This window comes from Salmo salar, chromosome ssa06 (assembly GCF_905237065.1).
Source record: "Salmo salar chromosome ssa06, Ssal_v3.1, whole genome shotgun sequence".
NCBI lineage: Eukaryota > Metazoa > Chordata > Actinopteri > Salmoniformes > Salmonidae > Salmo > Salmo salar.
Genome location: NC_059447.1, coordinates 13,291,997 through 13,316,196, shown reverse-complemented (window position 1 = coordinate 13,316,196; position 24,200 = coordinate 13,291,997). Strand labels below are relative to the sequence as shown.

Genomic DNA, 24,200 nt, shown 5'->3' with positions numbered 1-24,200 from the left:
TACATCAAAGTTGGATCAGCCTGTAGTGTGGTTTTCCACTTTAATTTTGAGTGTGATTCCAAATCCAGACCTCCATGGGTTGATAAATTGGATTTCCATTGATTATTTTTGTGTGATTTTGTTGTCAGCACATTCAACTATGTAAAGAAAAAAGTATTTAATAAGATTATTTATTTCATTCAGATCTAGGATGTGTTGTTTAAGTGTTCCCTTTATTTTTTTGAGCAGTATATTTTATTAAACTAGATGTGGTGCATAGCTTATGAATACATTAATGTTAAACATAACAGGTTTGTATTGTATTAACATAGATTGAGCAACATATAATAGACGTGACTAACTGGAGGGTTGCTGTGCAGCAGGGGTGTAGGCTGAGTTAGACTCGTGACAGACACACACACACACACACACTGCCTGGTTGTGAAGCCGCTCAAGGACATGTGTTCGTGAGGAACTGGTAGAGTGGAAAATAACTGTAGCATAAAAACAGGCATTGTCCTTGGGGTGGCTGACTCAGACAAATACACCTGGCAACAGTGATGCGCCAAGAGGCTGGGACCAGCCTGTGCGCCTGCGATAGGCTGAGCAAGTCTAAACCACGCTCAATCTCTACTCTGACAGGCCCGCTCTGAGCAGGAACTATCTCTGTCAGAGTATTAAAGAAGAACTTTGTGTTTGAACAGTTCAGTTCTCTGTTTGCCCTGTGAGGTGTTACAGTGAGCCCGAAGATTGCATTTACCATTTATTCGCTTGACTAATTAAATTGAATAAAAAGTAGAGAATATATTCAGTGACTTAGTGTTAAATTCTGTTCTGATACCAGATTTGATTGACGCAACCCAACAGTACCAAGCTAAAGCTAGCTAGCTACCCAGAAGTTGAAGTTGCGGTCGAACAAATAATGCTTTATTACCAAGGCGGTATTGTAAACACATCGTTCGTGGCCGGTGTTTGCTTGTTTGCAGACTTTTTGTACAGCTTTGACCGTGCTCTGGTAGTAGTGGTGGCGCTTGGCTTGCACGTGCAAATTCATCACACACAACATTCTATAATAGAACAGTATTATTTGACGTGTCCATTTATAACCTTATTTAACGCGTAAAATCGTGTTATTTGGCGTGTATCTTAGACACGCAAATACCCAAACGGCGTTCCATAATCAATCAATCACACACACACACACACACACACACACACACGGGTCCCATAAGTTACTAGCCACATACAGTAGTTAGCTACGTTGCATGGGCTACACATCCCCCACTTCTCTCCCTCTAATGCCACCCACTCACTCTCACACACTTGGCTATAATAAACTAGCCAGCTAGTCAGTACACTTGTGCCTCATCACACAGACACTGACAGATAACGTTAGACTGAAACACACACACAGCCAACAAAAATGGACTAATAGTTGAATGACAAGCACTTACAGTACCATTGGTGAGTTAATTCATCTGGTCACGTCTCTTATCTCCTCGGGGGTAAAAAGTAAATAGCAGGGCTACCCTTCGTTGGATTTGCAAGTGCACCTGAACACGCGAGCATTTTCAATTTGTTGCGCAGCATCACTGACATATTTCACCTCGACTGACTGAAGCACCGTAATTGACGGATCCACCACGGGTGGTCTTCATCGGTTGCCTCCCAAGGCGGGGCTCGGCCTCGACTTTGGTGAGCTCGTCTGAGTCGCTGATGATGGCGGCGCTCCAGCTCAGGTAAAAAAGTAGTAGCCAATAAATTGACGCCACTAATCGTCTGAACCAGCTCAACATCATTACTATTTAAAAATCTAGCGATTTCACTCTCCCTGGAATCCATCGATACAGTAGAAAGCTAAGCTAACTATCTAGAAGCTAATGTGTAGTCAGTAGTAACAGTGACTATGTATGATGGGTTTTGAAAAGCGAGTGTGAGGTACACTTTTTTTTTCTGCGGATGATAGTAACTTTGACAAATTTGGGCAAACAGGAAAATCATCCGATTGAATAGCCTATTGTAGCTTGATTCAAATATATATAGGTAGCTAGCTAGTTTGAAATCCATTCATTATTTCGGAATAGGGGAGGGTTGCAAAAAATCTAAATGTTGAAAAACACAACGTATGATGATCCATTTCAACTTCCAACTGATTATGAAAGAGCGCGTCACATACAGGGGAGGCATATGCAAGCAGATATGGAAATGTGGATAGGATGGAAGAAATTATATATTAAAACCTGCAAAAGAGCAAATGTAAACTAGGGAAACAATGCACTACCCTCCCCTGTACCCAATGAAAAACCACACAACCCTCTCCAAAGCAATTTTGGGGGGGATAACCCTCCCCTTTTTCGATCTGTCCCCTTTTAGCCTGAGGCTAAACAGAATTTGCAACAAGCAGACGGAAGAGCAATATCCGTAGTAGTATGGAAGAAGCCTGATTTGGAATGTGAAGCTGGTTATCTTTAGAAAACACTGAGTAGATCTAGCTTGCTTCGTTGGATACCCCTCAGGTGAAACGCCATCTCCTTATATAACAGGTTCTGAATGTAGTTGGCTGTGTATGGAAAATGTATGCTATTTGCAGTAGACAAAATACATGTAGGCAAGGAAGTGCACACAACAAAGAAATCGCCACGTACTTGTACGACAGGCGCTGGATGTAGTTGTCTGTGTCTGGAAAATGAATGCTATTTTCAGGAGACAAAAGACAGGTAGGCAACTTCTCCGGATTGCTTAAAAGAACATGCACCAGTAACAAAATAGGCTAGCCTACTGTTTATCCATGTGTTTACAGATATACCTTGTAATATTCATATGTGAATACATACTGAATTATAATTGGATGCATTTTACCGCCGTATCATACTGTGCGGTGATTGGTTAAGACCACCCAGACGGTTAGGTCATGGGCAGTTGATCGTGGTTGGAGATAGGCTAACATGTAGTTGTAGCTAGTTAATAAAGAGTTATGTTAAGAAACATCCTGTAGTTCTGCGTTTTATTATTTTGTACAAAGTGTACAAAACAAAACATACCTAACCTGAAGTTAAAACGCCATAAAGTACAGCTGCTAGGGCTGTGGCGATACCAGTATCGCAAATGGAAACGCAAAGCAGACCAACAACTTTGGTCCTTTAAAAACCTACTGTATGTGAAATAGTGTGTGCTATAGCTGGGAAAATAAATAAGTGTGACTCTGGATGACAACATCATGTTTGTTTCCAACACCAAAGTTCAAATTTTGCAACATAATACCAAGCTATGCCCTAGACAACATTTTTCCGCGAACCATTAACAAAACTGCAAATGTGACCCACCACCTGGATTCGATCCAATATAGCAACATTTGAAACTGCTTTTTACATTGGATTAAAGTAGAGACTCTAGAAAATGCTATGTCATACACTGCATTTGAGGAACAATGGGAAAGTAATTCTGCTTTGAAAGTTGATAAACTTGTAACCCCACTTTTGACAAAATGGCCCTTGAATGAAGTGGCGATTTTAGCATGTAAATCTTGGGGGGAGTGGAATGCATGCCAGCAAAGCCACTACACAACAACACGAAACAATATTGCACTATAACAAACGGTCCCCAGAAACTGTTAAGGCCTACATAAAGCTGTCCCAACAGCAGTCCCAACACCTTACCACTGCTACACCTGGCTATCAGCAGAGTCTCAACACCTTACCACTGTTACACCTGGCTATCAGCAGAGTCTCAACACCTTACCACTGCTACACCTGGCTATCAGCAGAGCCTTTAAAAAAACATAGCTGATATGGCTGACTTGCTTAAACACATGTGGTTTCTAGTGACAATTGAGATGTACAAACAATGGCATAAGGGGAAGACAAGCGGATGAGAGGCAATCCGTAATTTCGATTGACATTAATGAGCGAGTCAGGACGGACTAGTCAATATAACTATTTGTACAGCACTTTTGAAATGTACAGCGACAGAATTCAGAACATGGGCCGTTCTTAGTGTTCTCCCTGTACACCAAGTCAGAACCGTAGGATAAATAAAGGGGGCATATAAGCAGACAATGAAAGCTCTTACAATATTCAATGATTACATTTCTCAAAAACAGGTTATAGGCTACATGTGCACCACCGAGTCAGAACAGTAGGTGAAGTTAAGAGGTGAAAAAGACCAAATTATTACATGGGCTACTAACAGTTTACTACACAACATACACTTAGTATTCTTTCTTAGTTACAGTTTCCATATCTCCCTGGCATATTACATCATTTATGCAGCTGCAGATAAGACATTTTTGGACTCACCTTGTTGTGATGTGCTCACTTGAACAGGAAGGTGGCGTGGCGGTTCTTCGTGGGCAAATTTTGTCATCAAACAAAGACAAAGAGGCCAGATTTACAATTCGAGTTGGTTGACCGTTCAAAACGTATTTTACCAGTCTGAGCTCGTTTATTCCCGACTTCCCAGTTGCAATGCTCGCGGTTTCCTTCCAAACCACTTATTGTTGAATTTGCGATTTCCAACTTGTTGTGTAATGTTTATGTTCAATGGCCGATGAGCACCGATACATTTTATCTATAATTTATCTTCATTATTTCTCTTCATATGACAAGGATTAAAAAGGATTTGCCAGTAGATTGTCGATTTGATTCATGATGATGACTGCTAGCTAAGATTTTGAAAGTAAGATGTTGACATGTTCAGTCCAATCAAAGCCAATGTACATAAAACGTGATTTGACATCATTTTATCAGTGGCCAATGACCTTGGAAGGGCACTTATGTAACTCTATGGCAGGGCCCAAAGGGCTTAAATGTTTGATGTCTACTCTTACTAAGGACTTAGACTTGGTGGTGACGTAGTGTCCCCATGAGTGACAGAACACTGAGCCAATCATGGCACAATGCTCCTATTTTCTGCTATCTTGCCACACCATCACAGAAAGCACTGAGCTAGGCTGAAACGCCTGCATTTTGGAGCTGCCTTACTCAAGAAAACAAAAAAGAGACCATGTTTGTATGCAGCTTTATTAACTCAATGATATATATTTTTTGTTGCATTGTTTGCAAACTGATATGTGACGTGTATTAATGCCAAAATAAAATGCCAAACAGGCAAGTCCCCCAAATAATTATATATATTTAGTTTAATTTTAAATGTTAAATGTTTTGCTACAAATGTGGAGCTCCAAACATGTGGGGCTCTGCCACCTGCCCTGAATGATGGATCGCCACTGCTTGAATGTTTTGTCACATCTACTGGAGAGCTATTCTTTGGCTGCATTCCAAACACGTAAAATACACACTACCTCCCCTCAGCCCTCAAATTAAGGGGACACTTCTGATTATGTATCATGATGTATGATCCAGTGGCGGTTCTAGACCATTTCAACTGGTGGGGCCAAGCTGGGGCCAGTTGTACTGTTAGAGGGGCCAGTTTCATTAGACATTATTGTTGTCATATCGTTTTCTTCACTGCATTGCTGGCATTAGCAGGCAAAATACCATATTCAGAATCATTAGTGTTCCTCGTTGCCACTCTCTAATAACGGATGTAAAAAAAAAAAAAGAACGATAGCAAAAATGTGTTATGTAAAAATGATTTCATACTCCACATTTAGGGGGGCCACAAGGGGGTCCAAAATTGTTGTCACCGGGGCACTGCCCCCCCTCCCCCCTCCCAGAACTGTCCCTGGTTGATCAGTTGGCACTTGCAGGGAAATGTGTCACTTATGCACTACAGTCATTTCATATCATGGCTAGAAGACAATGCATCCGCAGACGTCGAATGCTAGCCATCCGACGATATCAGGTCAATCGAAAATTACAATGTATAAGTGTGATGTCAGGGAAAGTTGTATGCGCTAGCTAACGTTTCCAAAAGCTACCCAAACAAAAACATCATTCATTTTACGATACATGTTTGTGCCGTCATGTGCATTATTAGCACAATTGAATTTATTTACATTTGTTTTTACTTACATTTGTATGTTCACTTCTCCATATTGATGTTGGTTATATGTTTTGGCTGACTTTTCTTAGGGGATGTACAATCATCGCCAATAGAATTATGGGACGTTTCAGGTAGAGGTCGACCGATTATGATTTTTCAATGCCGATACCGATTATTGGAGGACCCAAAAAAAAGTATATATAAAGAATATTTATATATTTATTTATTTTTTAAACTAAAAAATAATTTAAAAGTATTTATTTATTTGTAATAATGACAATTTTAACAATACTGAATGAACACTTTTATTTTAACTTAAAATAATACATCAATCAAATCAATTTAGCCTCAAATAAATAATGAAACATGTTCAATTTGGTTGAAATAATGCAAAAACAAAGTGTTGGAAAAGAAAGTAAAAGTGCAATATGTGCCATGTAAAAAAGCTAACGTTTAAGTTCCTTGCTCAGAACATATGAAAGCTGGTGGTTCCTTTTAACATGAATCTTCAATATTCCCAGGTAAGAAGTTTTAGGTTGAGGTTATTATAGGAATTATAGGACTATTTCTCTCTATACCATTTGTATTTCATATACCTTTGACTATTGGATGTTCTTATAGGCACTATAGTATTGCCAGTGTAACAGTATAGCTTCCGTCCCTCTCCTCGCCCCTACCTGGGCTCGAACCAGGAACACATCGAAAACAGCCAGCCTCGAAGCATCGTTACCCATCGCTCCACAAAAGCCGCGGCCCTTGCAGAGCAAGGGGAACTACTCCAAGTCTCAGAACGAGTGACGTTTGAAACGCTATTAGCGCGCACCCCGCTAACTAGCTAGCCATTTCACATCGGTTACACCAGCCTAATCTCGGGAGTTGATAGGCTTGAAGTCATAAACAGCTGCTTGCAAACGCACAAAAGTGCTGTTTGAATGAATACTTACAAGCCTGCTGCTGCCTACCACCGCTCAGTCAGACTGCTCTATCAAATATCAAATCATAGACTTAATTCTAACCTAATAACACACAGAAATACGAGCCTTAGGTCGTTAATATGGTCAAATCCGGAAACTATCATATCGAAAATAAAACGTTTATTCTTTCAGTGAAATACGGAACCGTTCCGTATTTTACCTAACGGGTGGCATCCATAAATCTAAATATTCCTGTTACATTGCACAACCTTCAATGTTATGTCATAATTACGTAAAATTCTGGCAAATTAGTTCGCAACGAGCCAAGTGGCCGAAACTGTTGCATATACCCTGACTTTGCGTACAATGAACGCAAGAGAAGTGACACAATTTCCCTAGTTTAATATTGCCTGCTAACATTAATTTCTTTTAACTAAATATGCAGGTTTAAAAAAATATACTTCTGTGTATTGATTTTAAGAAAGGCACTTTTTTCGCAAATGCGCTTGTTAACCTCTTGCATCTAGACGTTCCGCTAGCCAACAGCCAATGGCGTCGCATGGCGCGAAATACAAAAACCTCCAAAAATCTATAATTTTAATTTCTGAAACATATGACTATTTTACACCATTTGAAAGACAAGACTCTCGTTAATCTAATCACATTGTCCGATTTCAAAAAGCCTTTACAGCGAAAGCAAAACATTAGATTATGTCAGGAGAGTACCCAGCCAGAAATAATCACACAGCCATTTTCAAAGCAAGCATTTATGTCACAAAAACCCAAACCACAGCGAAATGCAGCACTAACCTTTGATGATCTTCATCAGATGACACTCCTAGGACATTATGTTATACAATACATGCATGTTTTGTTCAATCAAGTTCATATTTATATCAAAAACCAGCTTTTTACATTAGCATGTTATGTTCAGAACTAGCATACCCACCGAAAACGTCCGGTGAATTTACTAAATTACTCAGCATAAACATTCACAAAATACGTAACAATTATTTTAAGAATTATAGATACAGAACTCCTTTATGCAATCGCGGTGTCAGATTTTAAAATAGCTTTTCGGCAAAAGCACATTTTGCAATATTCTGAGTACGTAGCTCGGCCATCAAGGCCGAGCTACGTCGAGGCTAAGTAAACTCAGAATTACTATTAGAAAAATTGGACTACCTTTGCTGTTCTTCGTCAGAATGCACTCCCAGGACTTCTACTTCAACAACAAATGTTGTTTTGGTTCCAAATAATCCATAGATATGTCCAAATAGCTCCGTTTTGTTCGTGCGTTCAGGTCACTATCCAAAGGGCGATGCGCGGGCGCATTTCGTGACAAAAAAATTCAAAATGTTCCTTTAACGTACTTAGAAGCATGTCAAACGCTGTTTAAAATACATTTTTATGAGATTTTTCTCGTAAAATAGCGATAATATTACAACCGGACAACATTGTATTCATTCAAATAGGGAAATAAAAACATGGTGATCTCTCGTGACTGCGCATTTCCAGGCTCTGAGTCCTTAGACAGACCACTCACAAACAGAGTTCCTGTACCTTGCCCAGAGACAGCAGACGCCCCAATCCACTTTCTGGCGCCTTCAGAGAGCCAATGGAAGCCTTAGAAAGTGTCACGTAACAGCACAGATACTGTAATTTCGATAGAGATGCTACAGAAGGAACACAAATTGTCAGACAGGCCACTTCCTGCTTGTAATCTTCTCAGGTTTTTGGCTGCCATATGAGTTCTGTTATACTCACAGACACCATTCAAACAGTTTTAGAAACTTTAGAGTGTTTTCTATCCAAATCTACTAATAATATGTATATTCTCGTTTCTGGGCAGGAGTAGTAACCAGTTTAAATCGGGTACGTTTTTTATCCGGCTGTGAAAATACTGCCCCCTATCCTAGACAGGTTAAATCACCCGTTTGGCGAAGTAGGCTATGATTCAATGATAAATTAACAGGCACCACATCGATTACCGTAATTTCCGGACTATTGAGCGCACCTGAATATAAGCCGCACCCACTGAATTAAAAAATATATATATTATTTTGAACATAAATAAGCCGCCCATGTCTATAAGCCGCAGGTGCCTACCGGTACATTGAAACAAGGCTTTAACGAAACACGGCTTGAAAGCTGCATCATATGCATTTCTCCGTGTCTTTGCCATGATGAGGGTGACAAAATGACTACCGTAATCAGAATGATGGGAAGTTTGAGCGCGCTCGATTTAATCTAAATAGTAAACCAAAAAGTTGTTTGACCTTAACCCGTTTGGCAATTTCATTGGTCTAATGAAAGCTTCATGCCGCCAAAAAACTGAGCACGTCACAGAATGTGTTTTTTTTTTTAAGAAAAAAAATTGAAAGCGGGAAAAATCCATATATTAGCCGCGTCATTGTTTAAGCCGCGAGGTTCAAAGCGTGGGAAAAAAGTTGTGGCTTATAGTCCGGAAATTACGGTATATGCAACGCAGGACAAGCTAGATAAACTAGTAATATCATCAACCATGTGTAGTTAACTAGTGATTATGTTATGATTGTTTTTTACAAGATAAGTTTAATGCAAGCTAGCACCTTACCTTGGCTCCTTGCTGCACTCGCATAATAGGTAGTCAGCCTGCCACGCAGTCTCCTCGTGGAGTGCAATGTAATCGGCCATGATCGGTGTCCAAAAATGCAGATCACCGATTGTTATGAAAACTTGAAATCGACCCTAATTAATCGTTCACACCCTCTTAAACCGTAGCCCCACCTATCTCTTTAAGGATTCACATATGAGGCAATGTGCTAAAAGGAGTGAGTAAGAAGGTGTAATAATCTAGAAGAAAAAGAAACGCACACCTATCTACGATGCTCTAGGATTCGTACTTTTAATTCACGCTTTGTTTTACCCACATTTTTACCACAAGGACAAGTTCTAAGATAAATAACTGCCTTAGTGGAGCACGTGATAACACCTTAAATTGGGATCTGTTTCCCTGTTTGATCTACATTTATAAGTGCCATTGCATTGAGCACAGCCATTACACTTGTAGTGTCCATCCAGTAGGGGCACAAATAGATGTTGTTCAGGAATATCTTGTGGTGGTAAATCAGAGTGCACCAATTGGTCTCTGAGATTTATGCCCCGCGAGAATACGACCAAGAGAAGGTCCGAAAACACATTACCGAGACTATCATCGGATTTTAGAATGTGCAAATGTTTGTGATCGATTCCCTTAATTTGTCCAGAGTACTTTGAATAGCGGGTAGTTAGAACGCAAGAATGCGTCTTTTTGCGAGACTGACCTTGAAAAAGGTCATGTCTCATTTTGTTTAGAATTTTCTCAATGGCAGTATTAAGCTGACCATTTTTATACCCCCTCTCCTTGAATTTTCTTTGCGTCTCAGAAATCTGATTGTTTTTTGCAAATTCTTTTGATTCGACAGAATTGGCTGTAGGGCAAACTATTTTTCAAGGGACAACTGTCAGTCCTCAACAAACTGTTACGATCAGTAGGTTTCCTGTAGATTAGTGTACAGAACATTATTTTCTCAGAAGATCAAGAAAACTGATTTGACGTGTATCAGATTGCATAGTAAATCTCAAATGTTCAGAACAGGAGTTAAGAAAAGCATAAAACGCCTGTAGCTGTTTTGCATCACCCCTCCATAGAACAAAAATATCATCAATATACCGTTTCCAAATAATGATGTTAGGCAAGAAAACATTTTTGAGAGGATTAAAAATAGACTTTCTCCATGTAACCCACATACAAATTAGCATAGTTAGGGGCCATGGGGGATCCCATAGCAGTACTTTTCGTCTGAATAAAGAAATCATTTAGAAACATGAAGTAGTTGTGTGTGAGTACTATTTCAGCCAATGTTATAATGCAGGCACTGGAAGGTAGTTCATTAGGGTCATGTTGTAGAAGAAAATGTTCCATAGCTTCAATACCGCCCTCGTGTGGAATATTTGTGTATAACGACTCAACATCAACAGTAACTAACATGGTATTCTCAGGGTGAGGATCAAGAGATTGAGTAATAGAGATCATACTGCTGGTGTCCTTTACAAAGGAGGTGAGCTGTTCTGTGAGTGGTCTAATAAAAAGTCAACAACAGTAGATAGAGGGGCCATTACTGCATCAATGCCCGCTACAATAGGGCGCCCTGGAGGTTTTGTAACATTCTTGTGTAATTTCAGCAAAGTATAGAAAGTGGCAATTTTAGGGTGTTGAATACCCAAAAGTCGTGTTCTTTTTTGGTTATCTGACCAGAATGTAAATACCCATCTAGGACAGTAAGGATAATATTCTGAAATTGGGAAGTGGGGTCACTTCTGAGTTTCTTGTAAAAGATGTTGTCAAGTAGTTGTCTATGACACTCATTTACATAAGCTGTCCTATCCATGAGTACCACAGACCCACCCTTATCAGCAGGGCGGGTAAGGACTGACGTATCAGATTGTACCACCGACCCACCCTTATCAGCAGGGCGGGTAAGGACTGACGTATCAGATTGTACCACAGACCCACCCTTATCAGCAGGGCGGGTAAGGACTGACGTATCAGATTGTACAACAGACCCACCCTTATCAGCAGGGCGGGTAAGGACTGACGTATCAGATTGTAAATCAAGGAAAGCTTGTTTTTCATCCTGAGGTAAATTATGGAAAGATATGTACTCCTGTTTGTTCTTAAGGAGATGAACAACATCTTTTTCAACAAGTCTGCAATATGTCTCGATAGAGAGATTGCGATTGGCCCGAGGTATAAAATAACTCTTACTTCTAAAAGGAGTTGGAGTATGTGCAGGTGAGTAACCTACTGGTTCAATAGAAACATCAGGATTGGGGGAGCTAAAGTATTCCCTTAAACGGATGTTTCTAAAAAACTTAAACATGTCTACCTTAACATCAAAATCGTTGCACTGGGATGTAGACACAAAAGATAACCCTTTATTAAGCAAGGAGACATGGGCAGGGCTCAATATCTTGCTTGATAAATTAAAGACACTCAGTCCCGTGGGTTCTGGGACCGTCCCTCTGCCTCTGATAGTCGTTTCTTCTTACCCCGTCGGTGCGCACCTCCGCTCTTCCGTCGGCCCAGTCTCTCCGTTGAATAAAAAACTGCCACTGGAAGCCGATGAGGCGCTGGTTGTAGAGTTGTAAGAAGGTGTAATAAACAACCAAATATTTCAAGACTAAAAGTGGTGAAAGTAGTACTATATCCTAATCTGACTTTGGTGCAGGTCATGTTGTTCTTCACATTACCGTCTCTAGTAAAAAACACACTATACAATAAAATCAACATTTTATTTGTCACATGCGCAGGATACAGAAGGTGTAAACGGTACAGTGAAAATGGTTACTTGCATATTTGCATACTAGCAATATAAAAAAATAGAAAGTGTCCAGATACAAATATTGCATAAATATTTGATAATTATTAGATGATGTTTAACCAGACACACTTGTCTAAATTGATGAGTCATGTGAAAGAAATTCTATAACCACCCCCCAGACACATCTAGCTAAGTGGATGGGTCACTATTGTCTAGACATGTACACATGTTCATATAATACAATAGATGGCTGTAATCACCCCCAGACCCACCTGGCTAACTTGATGGGTCATCATCTGGCGAAGTGGAGTCTTTGGTTTAGACATGTAGCTAGCTAAACAATGAACCAGCATAATCCCAACACATACTTCTACCAATACAAATTGATTGTCATAGCTGTAGTATGAATCTGTAGGTAGCTAAAGCTAACCAACTAGGTTCAATGTTAGCTAGCTAGCTATAGCTAACATTAGGCTCTAACTAGCAATGCAAATGGATTTCTGATATGAATAATATTACTACACAGATCATACACGTAACGTTAGCTAGCGAGTCAGCAAGCTAACGTTAGCTAGTTAGCTAACAGGACGCTTTAACTGGCAATGAAAACGACTTTCTGCCAAAATTAGAAACATACAATATCTGAAAATGTAGCTAGACTCTTACCCATATACATGGATGAATGCTTTACAGTAGACTGGATCCATTTAACTCTGTTTTGTTTGTAGCTACATCTTGTTTGGTCACCTTTGTGTCAAGGCACTCCGGTTCACACTGACCGTGGCGTGTGTAGAAAGTAGCCCATCACAACTTTATCCAACTGATCTTTGTCGATAGCGCCTGGTAAATTCAGGGCATCAATGTTGTTGAGAAAAGTAGCAACACTTTTGTAGTTTTCGATGGCTAACGTTATATCTTTCAAAAAAACAGAGGTAGAATGCATTATCAACACATTCTGAGCAGCTCATGTTATAGAGAGAAGCATGCTACATGGCAGACCAATCCGAACTCATCTCCCGGCATGTCCAGCCTATCCATTATCTCAGCTAATCATGGCTAGAGGGAAGGTTGCTGACTTTTTCTGTGGCTAAACCAACTAGGTTTGTAATTTTTACATTTACATTTTACATTTTTATTCATTTAGCAGACGCTCTTATCCAGAGCAACTTACAGTAGTGAATGCATACATTTCATACATATAAAAAAAAATCATACTGGCCCCCCGTGGGAATCGAACCCACAACCCTGGCGTTGCAAACACCATGCTGGCGTTGCAAACACCATGCTCTACCAACTGAGCCACAGGGAAGACTAAATTTAACAATTTTATTCATATTTACAGATGACATACACATTTATTATTAAGGCACATGAAAGTTTGCATGTTCCAGAAGGCATTTCTGCCAAAATAAGAAATACATTTAAAAAAATAAGTTAAAATGCCTCTCCTGTGAAGTAGTGACATGCAACATACACCTAGCTTCTTGAAACGAGTTAATTGATTGAATTTCTAATGGAAGAATGGTGTCGCATCCTTCCAATAGAGTTACAGACTGCTTTGTAAAGTGGCTTACATAAATGGGCCATGACACATCACAAAGCGATTGAATTACTCCCTTGCTGAAAACACATTTCTGTCTTGATATTCCTTAGGCATGCATTTCTGAAGTAGCCTATTTGCATGTCAAACAGGAATGATTGGGTAGGCAAAGTTTCTCCTTCTATGATCCGAATGTTAGGGAAGTAACTAACTACGTCATGTCCATAAACAAAGCTATGTGTTGATTTTATATATTTTTTTTGTAGGGGATTTATTACTGTAGTATAGGCAATGAAATAGGCAATGCAACACTAAAATAAACACACATTTCCAAGAATAGAAAATGTAATGAAAAGTAGCCAAAATATTTCCAAGTATTATGTCTAAATTATTATTGTTATTAACACTTATGTAGGCTTATTTGTTATTCTACTCGTTTATAATAATCATTATTATTATTATTATTATTATTATTTGGGACACAGCAGCAAACTTGTGTGTGTGGGGGGTATTTCTGTTGTTGATATCATTACTAAGAGATCAAGACAGTGACCATTCCTTTAGTCAGTCTAAAGTGATGCTGCGTGCATGTTTTGCTGTATTTTTAAGTATGGAAGGTGTAGGCTATACATGACTATTACCATTATTATAATTATTATTAGGCCTGTTAGCAGCAGTAATAGCAGTATTAAGATGCCCTTCACAAAACTAGTGGCAAAATAGTTTTTGTTTGGTATGGCTGATATTAGCTATATAAGCCATAATATTTGGGCTAGTTACAGTTGAAAAAATAGTGGCTTGTCCATTGTGAAGGCAAAGGAAACCACAGTGTGGCAAGTACCCATTCAGCTTGGGGGATTTTAACATTCAATTTAACCACTTCTCTGCTGTGTGTCAAGTAAAGTGCTTTGTGTGTTCACAGGTCAGCACATCCTGATCAGAGGTCTGTTATGAATTCCCCCGAGGAGAGGCACATTGTAGGACCCCTTGTACACAGTTCATTTGAAATGCAAATCTGACTCAACTGTGTTGTCATCATCAACCAACATTGTTAATTCTCCTCCAGTGCTACCAATAGTATTTTTTTCCAGAAGTCACAGAATTTTCAGAGCAGATCAGAATCCCACTTGTGATTGGTAGATTATGTATTTCTTCTAACGTTGCTTTATTAAACTTGGAATATACTCCATGAGTTAATGCTCAAGAGGAGAAAATGAAGCACCTCTTGACATATGCTAAGTGTAACTGCCACTAGTGGTAATAATCCCTGGTTTTCAGTGCTCACAACACTAAAATCAATCAACCCAATCAACCACACACACTTCTAGCACATAAAGTAAGCATTTTGTCTTTATGACAGACTTTTAAGTTACAGGCAAAGTTTTGTTGCTCTCGGAAGAAAAACCTTAACTCAAATTGTCAGATAAGTTTTTTGTTACATTGATTGTTATTGGTAACTATCCACAACTCTAGGATCTCAATGTTAAAATAGGGACCTTTCTTTTCCATTTCCTGGTTTCAGTTTTGGTGGGTTGGATGCAAGGAGGATGCAAGCTGGGTTGCACCTGTGCACTACTAACAATACTTAATTATGTACCAACAGTGAATTACAGGCATAAAGTATATAAGGCTACAAAGCACCAAGACGTTTTTTATTTTGCACAACCCCCCTATCAGGGTAGATCAGCTTTAACTGTCTAAGAAGTTGTATTTCTGTTAAGCTTGAAATGAATGTACCATTGCACTGCAAGTGTTGCAAATAGTGCTGTTTTTTTTAAAGTCCAGTGTACAAGGGGTACACTGTGCCAAAATGAGTCTCTCTGGGAAGAATGAAGAGGGAAGCACTCCCTCTAGTATCTGTGAAGATACTGAAGAAGAAGCCACTGCTTCTGGAATGAGTTTCTCAGGGAGTGAGGGAGCGATGTCCCCTAAACGAAGTTTTCCTGCCAAACAGGACACTGACAGGGAACTTAAGAGGTAAGATCATCAAATAGGTAAGTGTGAAGGAGCTAATATTTTGTCAAAACTCTTGTACGAACCAGTATTGGTTGCGAAGAATGGATAATATTAATTTATTTGTACATAATGTTTCCACCATCGTGACCGAAAAGAGGTTCTGGCATCAGAACAGCAATCACTAACCTCGGTTTTGATGAGGACTTTTACTTCAATGAGTCTTTAGCGCAAGACATACATACTGCTCACCAGGGACTAGACACTAATCCCCGACACTTGGAAGAGAAAAATATGTCACTATAGCGGCCGCTGTGCGGGCACCCTTATGAAACTACGTTGGCAAGTGGATAGACCGCCACTACCATCCATTCTATTGGCGAACGTGCTATCTTTGGAGAATACAGTGCCTTCGGGAAAGTATTCAGACCCCTTGACTTTTTTCACATTTTGTTTCATTCCAGCCTTATTGTAAAATGGATACAATTTGTTAAAATCCTCAGCAATCTACACACAATACCCCATAATGATAAAGCGAAAACATGTTTTTTGAATTTTTTGGCATATTTATAACAAAAAACAGAAATGCCTAATTTACATAAGTATTCAGACCCTTTGCTTTGAGACTCGAAATTGAGCTCAGGTTCATCCTGTTTCCATTGATCATACTTGATGTTTCTACAACTTGATTGGAGTCCACCTGTGGTAAATTTAAATTGATTGGACATGATTTGGAAAGGCCCACACCTGTTTATATAAGTTCCCACAGATGACAGTGCATGTCAGAGCAAAAACCAAGCCATGAGGTTGATGGAATTGTCTGTAGAGCTCCGAGACAGGATTGTGTCGAGGCACATATCTGGAGAAGGGTACCAAAACATTTCTGCAGCATTGAAGGTCCCCAAGAACACAGTGGCTCCATCATTCTTAAATGGAAGAAGTTTGGAACCACCAAGACTCTTCCTAGAGCTGGTCGAATGGTCAAACTGAGCAATCGGAGGGAAAGGCCTTGATCAGGAAGGTGACCAAGAACCAGATGGTCACTTTGAAAGAGCTCTAGAGTTCCTCTGTGGAGATGGGAGAACTTTCCAGAAGGACAACCATCTCTGCAGCACTCCACTAATCAAGCCTTTATGGTAGAGTGGCCAGCCGGAAGCCACTCCTCAGTAAAAGGTACATGACAGCCCGCTAGGAGTTTGTCAAAAGGCACCTAAAGACCCTCAGACCGTGAGAAACAAGATTCTTTGGTCTGATGAAACCAAGATTGAACTCCAGACTCTGACTGGGCCACTCAAGGACATTCAGAAACTTGTCCCGAAGCCACTCCTGCGTTGTCTTGGCTGTGTGCTTAGGGTCGTTGTCATGTTGTAAGGTGAACCTTCTCCCCATTCTGAGGTCCTGAACGCTCTGGAACAGGTTTTCATTGAGGATCTCCCTGTACTTTGCTCCGTTCATCTTTCCCTTAATCCTGACTAGTCTCCCAGTCCCTGGCGCTGAAAAACATCCCCACAGCATGATGCTGCCACCACCATGCTTCCCCATAGGGAGGGTGCCAGGTTTCCTCCAGAATTGATGCTTGGCTTTCAGGCCGAAGAGATCAATCTTGGTTTCATCAGACCAGAGAATCTTGTTTCTCACGGTCTGAGAGTCTTTAGGTGCCATTTTGGAATAAGGCTGTAAGGTAATAAAATGTGGAAAAAGTCAAGGGGTCTGAATACTTTTCCGAATGCACTGTATTACCTCAACTACCTCGTACCCCTGTGCACATTGACTCGATACCGGTACTCCTTGTACATAGCCTCGTTATTGTTATTTTATTGTAAACTCTGCATTGTTGGGGAAAGGCTAGTAATTAAGCAATTCATGGTAAAGTCTACACCTGTTGTATTCGGCGCATGTGACGCATACAATTTAATTTTGTCATTATTTCAGTCAAAACAGATATTTCATTCAAAACAGACATTTTGTTGGAGACAAATTTACTAGATCACTAACCTATACCTAGCTGTAAGTGCATTGACTGGTGACAAATAAGTAACCAACCATAAAAAGCAGTTACACAAATCTAAAATGTGTGCTAACTCACCTATGTTGGAAATTGTAATCCTGCCTTAAACAGGATCAAGACAGACCGACCAGTCTCACCTGTACCTAGTGGTATCTCCATGAAGAGTGACCAGTCTATGGGACATCCTATTTTCTTCAAGGAGGGAGAATTATCCACTGGGCAAAGGTGAACTGAGACATAACATGGTGTTTGATTATGGCATTTCCTTTTATTTAGCATCTTCTGTATAGATAAAGACTGATGTTATTGCTCTCTGTGCTCATTTATACCCAGCGGTATCTCTGAGGAGAATGACCAGTCAATGGATAACCAACCCAGAGTCCCTACTGATGACAAAGTGTAAGTTATAACAGTTTGCACAGCATCCTACCTTTTTTCAATACATTTTATTCACCAGCCATGTGTCTGACATCTGGTACCTTTTTACTCTGTGAATTTCCAGATAATAGGCTCCAATTCATCATTTAGGATGCCTACTTTTGCTTGTCATTAGATCCCTTGTCTACAGGACATCATTCAGTCTGACATACTAGAAATGTGAATAAAATTGCATGATTACCAAACTCAGCAAAATAAGAAACGGCCCTTTTTCAGGACCCTGTCTTTCAAAGATAATTATTAAAAATCCAAATAACTTCACAGATCTTCATTGTAAAGTGTTTAAACACTGTTTCCCATGCCTATTCAATGAACCATAAACAATGAATGAACATGCACCTGTGGAACGGTCGTTAAGACACTAACAGCTTACAGACGGTAGGAAATTAAGGTCACAGTAACGAAAACATAGGACACTAAAGAGGCCTTTCTACTGACTCTGAAAAACACCAAAAGAAAGATGCCCAGGGTCCCTGCTATCTGCGTGAACGTGCCTTAGGCATGCTGCAAGGAGGCATGAGGACTGCCGATGTGGCCAGGGCAATAAATTGCGATGTCCGTACAAGTCGCGGTTTTGTCTCATCAGGGGGGATGGTCGGATTTGCGTTTATCGTCGAAGGAATGAGCGTTACCCCGAGGCCTGTACTCTGGAGCGGGATCGATTTGGAGGTGGAGGGTCCGTCATGGTCTGGGGCGGTGTGTCACAGCATCATCGGACTGAGCTTGTTGTCATTTCAGGCAATCTCAACACTGTGCGTTACAGGGAAGACATCCTCCTCCTTCATGTGGTACCCTTCCAGCAGGCTCATCCTGACATGACCCTCCAGCGTGACAATGCCACCAGCTATACTGCTCGTTCTGTGCGTGATTTCCTGCAAGACAGGAATGTCAGTGTTCTGCCATGGCCAGCGAAGAGCCCGGATTTCAATCACATTGAGCACGTCTGGGACCTGTTGGATCGGAGGGTGAGGACTAGGGCCATTCCCCTCAGAAATGTCTGGGAACTTGCAGGTGCCTTGGTGGAAGAGTGGGGTAACATCTCACAGCAAGAACTGGCAAATATGGTGCAGTCCATGAGGAGGAGATGCCCTGCAGTACTTAATGCAACTGGTGGCCACACCAGATTCTGCCTGTTACTTTTGATTTTGACCCCCCCTTTGTTCAGGGACACATTATTCAATTTCTGTTAGTCACATGTCTGTGGAACTTGTTCAGTTTATGTCTCAGTTCTTGAATATTGTTATGTTCATACACATATTTACACATGTTAAATTTGCTGAAAATAAGAAAATAAACGCAGTCGACAGTGAGAGGACATTTCTTTTTTTGCTGAGTTCATAATGGTGAGACCCAAGGTACCCAAGGTTTAGTGTAACTATCAGGAGAGGCAGATTGCATTGTCTCCCAGTAAAATGCACCAAATGTTGTCCTATAATCTTCACTTAGCCTACCAAACTATAGAATGTCAAACTCTGTACTGTTTCATCATTGATCACATCCAGATTAGAGTTTAGTTATATTATAAATGTTTACCCAAATCAATTTAATTAAATTCAACAAGGAACATGTATCTTTCTTTTCCACATATAGGTACCCAACAGAAATCCAGGAGAAAACTAAATCCTACTTGAAGAATAGGACATATTCTTTATTTGAGGGCATTGAAGATCAAGTAAAAACAACACCTCTTAACAACATCTACACAGAGCTCTACATCACACAAGGTGGAAGTGGAGAGGTCAATAATCAGAATGAGGTGAGACAGATTGAGACAGCATGCAGTTGTCAAGTAGAACAAGAGACATCAATCCAACTCAATGACATCTTCAAACCCTTACCTGGACAAGACAAGCCTATCAGAACAGTGCTGACAAAGGGAGTTGCTGGCATTGGAAAAACAGTGTCTGTGCTGAAGTTCATGTTGGACTGGGCTGAAGGAAAAGCAAACCAAGACATCCAGATCATCTTTCCACTTCCTTTTCGGGATCTGAACATGATGAGAGATACAAATCAAAGTCTGATAGAACTACTTCATCACTCCTTCATAGAAACAAAAGAATCAGAATTCTCAGAAAACAAAAATGTTGCGTTTGTTTTTGATGGTCTGGATGAATGTCGCCTTCCTCTGGACTTCCAGAATAATAAGATCTGCTGTGATGTCACAGAGTCGACTTCAGTGGATGTGCTGCTGACAAACCTCATCAAAGGGAATCTGCTTCCCTCTGCTCACATTTGGATAACCTCCCGACCTGCAGCAGCCAATCAGATCCCTCCTGAGTGTGTTGACCAGGTGACAGAGGTACGAGGGTTCAATGACCCACAGAAGGAGGAGTACTTCAGGAAGAGAATCGGTGAGGAGGACCTGGCCAGCAGAATCATCTCACACATAAAGACATCAAGGAGCCTCCACATCATGTGCCACATTCCAGTCTTCTGTTGGATTTCAGCCACTGTCCTAGAGAGACTATTGGTTGAAGCAGAGAGTCGAGAGATCCCCAAGAATCTGACTCAAATGTACGCTCATCTCATGATCTTCCAGTCAAAACTGAGGAGTCAGAAGTATCCTGTAGAGCATGCCAACGATTCTCACTGGGATAAAGAGATGATTCTGGCACTGGGAAAGCTGGCTTTTCAACAGCTAGAAAAAGGCCATCTGATATTCTATGAGGAAGACCTGAGAGAGTGTGGCATTGACATCAAGGATGCGTCTGTGTACTCTGGAGTGTGCACTCAGATCTTCAGAGAAGAGTCTGGGCTTTACCAGATGAAGGTGTACTGCTTTGTACATCTGAGTATCCAGGAGTTTCTGGCTGCACTATATGTGTTCCTCATGTTCACTAACAACAACGTCAATCTGATGGCTAAAGAGAAATCCCTCCGGAACAAAAACAGTCTATATGAAGATGCAGTGGACAAGGCCTTGCAGTTTGAAGATGGTCATCTGGACCTTTTCCTCCGCTTCCTTCTAGGCCTTTCACTGCAGTCCAATCAGCATCTCCTTCAAGACCTACTGACACCAACAGGAAGCGGCTCACAGAGCAACAAGGAAACAGTCAAGTACATCAAGGAGAAGATCAGAAAGAACCTCCGTCTGGAGAGATGCATCAATCTGTTCCACTGTCTTAATGAACTGAATGACCATTCTCTAGTGGAGGAGATCCAAAGCTACCTAAGATCAGGAAGTCTCTCAAAATCTAAACTCTCATCTGGACAGTGGTCAGCTCTGGTCTTCATGTTGCTGACCTCAGAGAAGCTGGATGTGTTTGACCTGAAGAAATACATCAGATCAGATGCCGCTCTTCTCAAACTTCTCCCAGTTGTCAGATCCTCTAGAACAGCCTTGTAAGTGCTTAGTCAAATTACATTCCAGACAGCATGCTAATATAACATAATAATGAACATCAGTTTGCATTACTAACAATTCGGTCCCAAAGGGGGGATGTATTTGTGGGCACCTGGTTATCTTGAGATGCAGCTTTTTTCTCTCCACAGTCTGAACAAATGTAAACTCACCAAGAAAAGCTGTGAGGCACTGGCTTCTGTTCTCAAATCAAACTCATGCTGTCTGAGACTGCTGGACATGAGTGGCAATAAACTCCAGGATTCAGGAGTGAAGCTGCTCTCTGCTGGACTGGAGGATCCACACTGTAAACTGGAGACATTGAAGTGAGTGACTTTGTAACTGTGTTGTAAATATAAAGATGTCAATTCTTAATGTTGTAAAGGTAGTTATAGATTTGTGTGGGTTACTTAGACGCATTATCTCTCACCAGGTTGAATGATTGCAACCTAACTGAGAAATCCTGTGAGGTGCTGGCTTCAACTCTCTGCTCAAACACCTCAAGTTTGAGAGAGCTTGACCTGGGAGGAAATGAACTCCAGGATTCAGGAGTGAGATTCATCTGTGCTGGACTTGAGAATCCACAATGTAAATTGGAGACACTGAGGTAAGACTAACCCTCATGGAGTTTAACTTACATTTCACTGGTCCTGGATTTAATACAAGGCAGTGCACTGGACAGCTGACTGTGTGACTTTCTAAGCTCATTTACGTTCGATCAACATGCACTACATTTAGAGTGAATGAGATTTCCACAAACATTGGGATAATGTTGTCAGCATTGTCGGCTGTCCAGTCTCTGCTCAAGACTTGGAATAAATACCAACCTTGGTCTCTGATGTCATAATTGGGCCTTGGTCTCTGATGTCCTTAATCGAAGACAATTTGTCTGTTTTTATCATTAATTGTGTCATTATCTTTAGATGCTAAACTGACATTTTCTGGAATATTTTATACTGTGTAACTTTTCTGCCTCACTTTCCACAGGCTGGCAGGCTGCAGCATCACAGAGGAAGGCTGTACTTATCTTGCTTCAGCTCTGAGGTCAAACCCCTCCCACCTGAAGGAGCTGGACCTGAGTGGAAATACTCCAGGAGACTCTGGAGTAAAGCTGCTCTCTTCTGTACGAGAGGATGCCCTCTATAAACTGGAGACACTGAGTTGAGTTTTATGAACACAGTAATATAGTGAACAATTAGCCATTGTAGACATCCAGACACCCGGATCATATTCATTTGTGCAAACTGTAGCGAAACATTTTGCAACACATGCTAGTTTCTTATTGGACAAGTTCAGGTAGTCCCCTGCCCTTTTTGTTCAGTGTCCTTCTCTTTGATGTCTAGTGAATACTACCCCTATATGTCTATGCTGCTGTATGTGGACTTCTTTATTTCCCAGGTTAAATGATTGAAAGCTCCCTGAGAGTCAGTGAAGGAATGGCCTCAGCTCCCAAGTCCTTGGTTGTGGGAGTGTGCTGCAGTTAAATGCATCTGGGACAGTTACTAAATTAATTTCAAACTGCATGAATATAAATATTCAATGCTTTGAAATCAACAATGATAGCTCCTTGAATCAGAGAACCCTGGCGAAGTGGTGCCAGGAAACTAACCTCAACAAACACATCACCGGGGGCATACTGCCTGTCCTCCAGGACATCTACAGCACCCGGTGTCACAGGAAGGCCAAGAAGATCATCAAGGACCTCAGCCACCCGAGCCACGACCTGTTCACCTCGCTACCATGTAGAAGGTGGAGACAGTACAGGTGCATCAAAGCCGGGACAGAGAGCCAGGACAGAGAGACTGAAATACAGCTTTTATCTCCAGGCCATCAGACTGTTAAATAGGGGGGAGGGGTGGGTGGTTGGATAAATGGGATGAGAGGTTGAGGCCCACTTTTTAGTTTTCTTGTTTGAATCCTGTACCAATATTTTTGATAATTGTTACTGTAACACCCCCCCCCAACAAAGAAAATGCGAAAAGAAACTGCATTTGGTCATTCAGTTTGATTACTTTTACTTCACCTCATTACACTGCAGTACATGGACTGACTATTACTCCCGGCTGGAATGATGACTTGTCAGTCTGTCAGTAAGGTGGCGTTATAGGAAATGTAAATATAGTTTGATGTTGGTTGATGTGTGCTGTTTCTGTTGCGTGTCAGTGGACTGTGTGTTCTGTTAGCTCAGTAAAAAGCCATTTTATAATGACATCATGCTATATCCATCATGTCTATACATATTGACTGTAGTTCAGTGTGTTCTGTTAGCTTAGTAAAAAGCCATTTTATAATGACATCATGCTATATCCATCATGTCTATACATATTGACTGTAGTAGTAAGCTTCTTTAACTCAACAACCTTATTGTCTTCCTAGTAACTCTGCTGTGCATTTTACCAGACTGGTAATGCATCGGTTTAAGGTACTGCATCTCAATGCAAGAGCGGTTACTAAAGTCCCTGGTTTGAATCCAGGCTGTATCACATATGGCCATGATTGGGAGTCCCATAGGGCGGCGCACAATTTGCCCAGCGTCGTCCGGGTTTGGCCGGGGTAGGCCGTCATTGTAAATACATTTTATTTTTATTTTATTTCACCTTTATTTAACCAGGTAGGCAAGTTGGGAACAAGTTCTCATTTACAACTGCGACCTGGCCAAGATAAAGCAAAGCAGTTCGACACATATAACAACACAGAGTTACACATGGAATAAAACAAACATACATAATACAGTAGAAAA

General features: G+C 40.7%; 1 protein-coding gene across 8 annotated transcripts; it reads left to right on the top strand.

The window, feature by feature from the left end:
- Window positions 1-1,262: 1,262 nt before the first annotated feature.
- Window positions 1,263-23,671, top strand: LOC106606345 (NLR family CARD domain-containing protein 3). 8 transcript variants are annotated; one of them, XM_045719774.1, is made up of 9 exons: window positions 1,292-1,718; window positions 14,644-14,664; window positions 15,502-15,698; window positions 17,794-17,907; window positions 18,016-18,081; window positions 19,711-21,462; window positions 21,613-21,786; window positions 21,894-22,067; window positions 22,448-23,671. In XM_045719774.1, the coding sequence occupies exons 3-9, from the start codon at window positions 15,532-15,534 to the stop codon at window positions 22,623-22,625; spliced, it is 2,625 nt and encodes an 874-aa protein (XP_045575730.1). In that variant the 5' UTR covers window positions 1,292-1,718; window positions 14,644-14,664; window positions 15,502-15,531; the 3' UTR covers window positions 22,626-23,671. The 8 variants fall into 8 exon arrangements, with proteins under 8 accessions (XP_045575729.1, XP_045575730.1, XP_045575728.1 ...); XM_045719775.1 differs by lacking the exon at window positions 1,292-1,718 and adding an exon at window positions 2,346-2,696; XM_045719776.1 differs by lacking the exon at window positions 1,292-1,718 and adding an exon at window positions 2,348-2,495.
- Window positions 23,672-24,200: the final 529 nt, after the last annotated feature.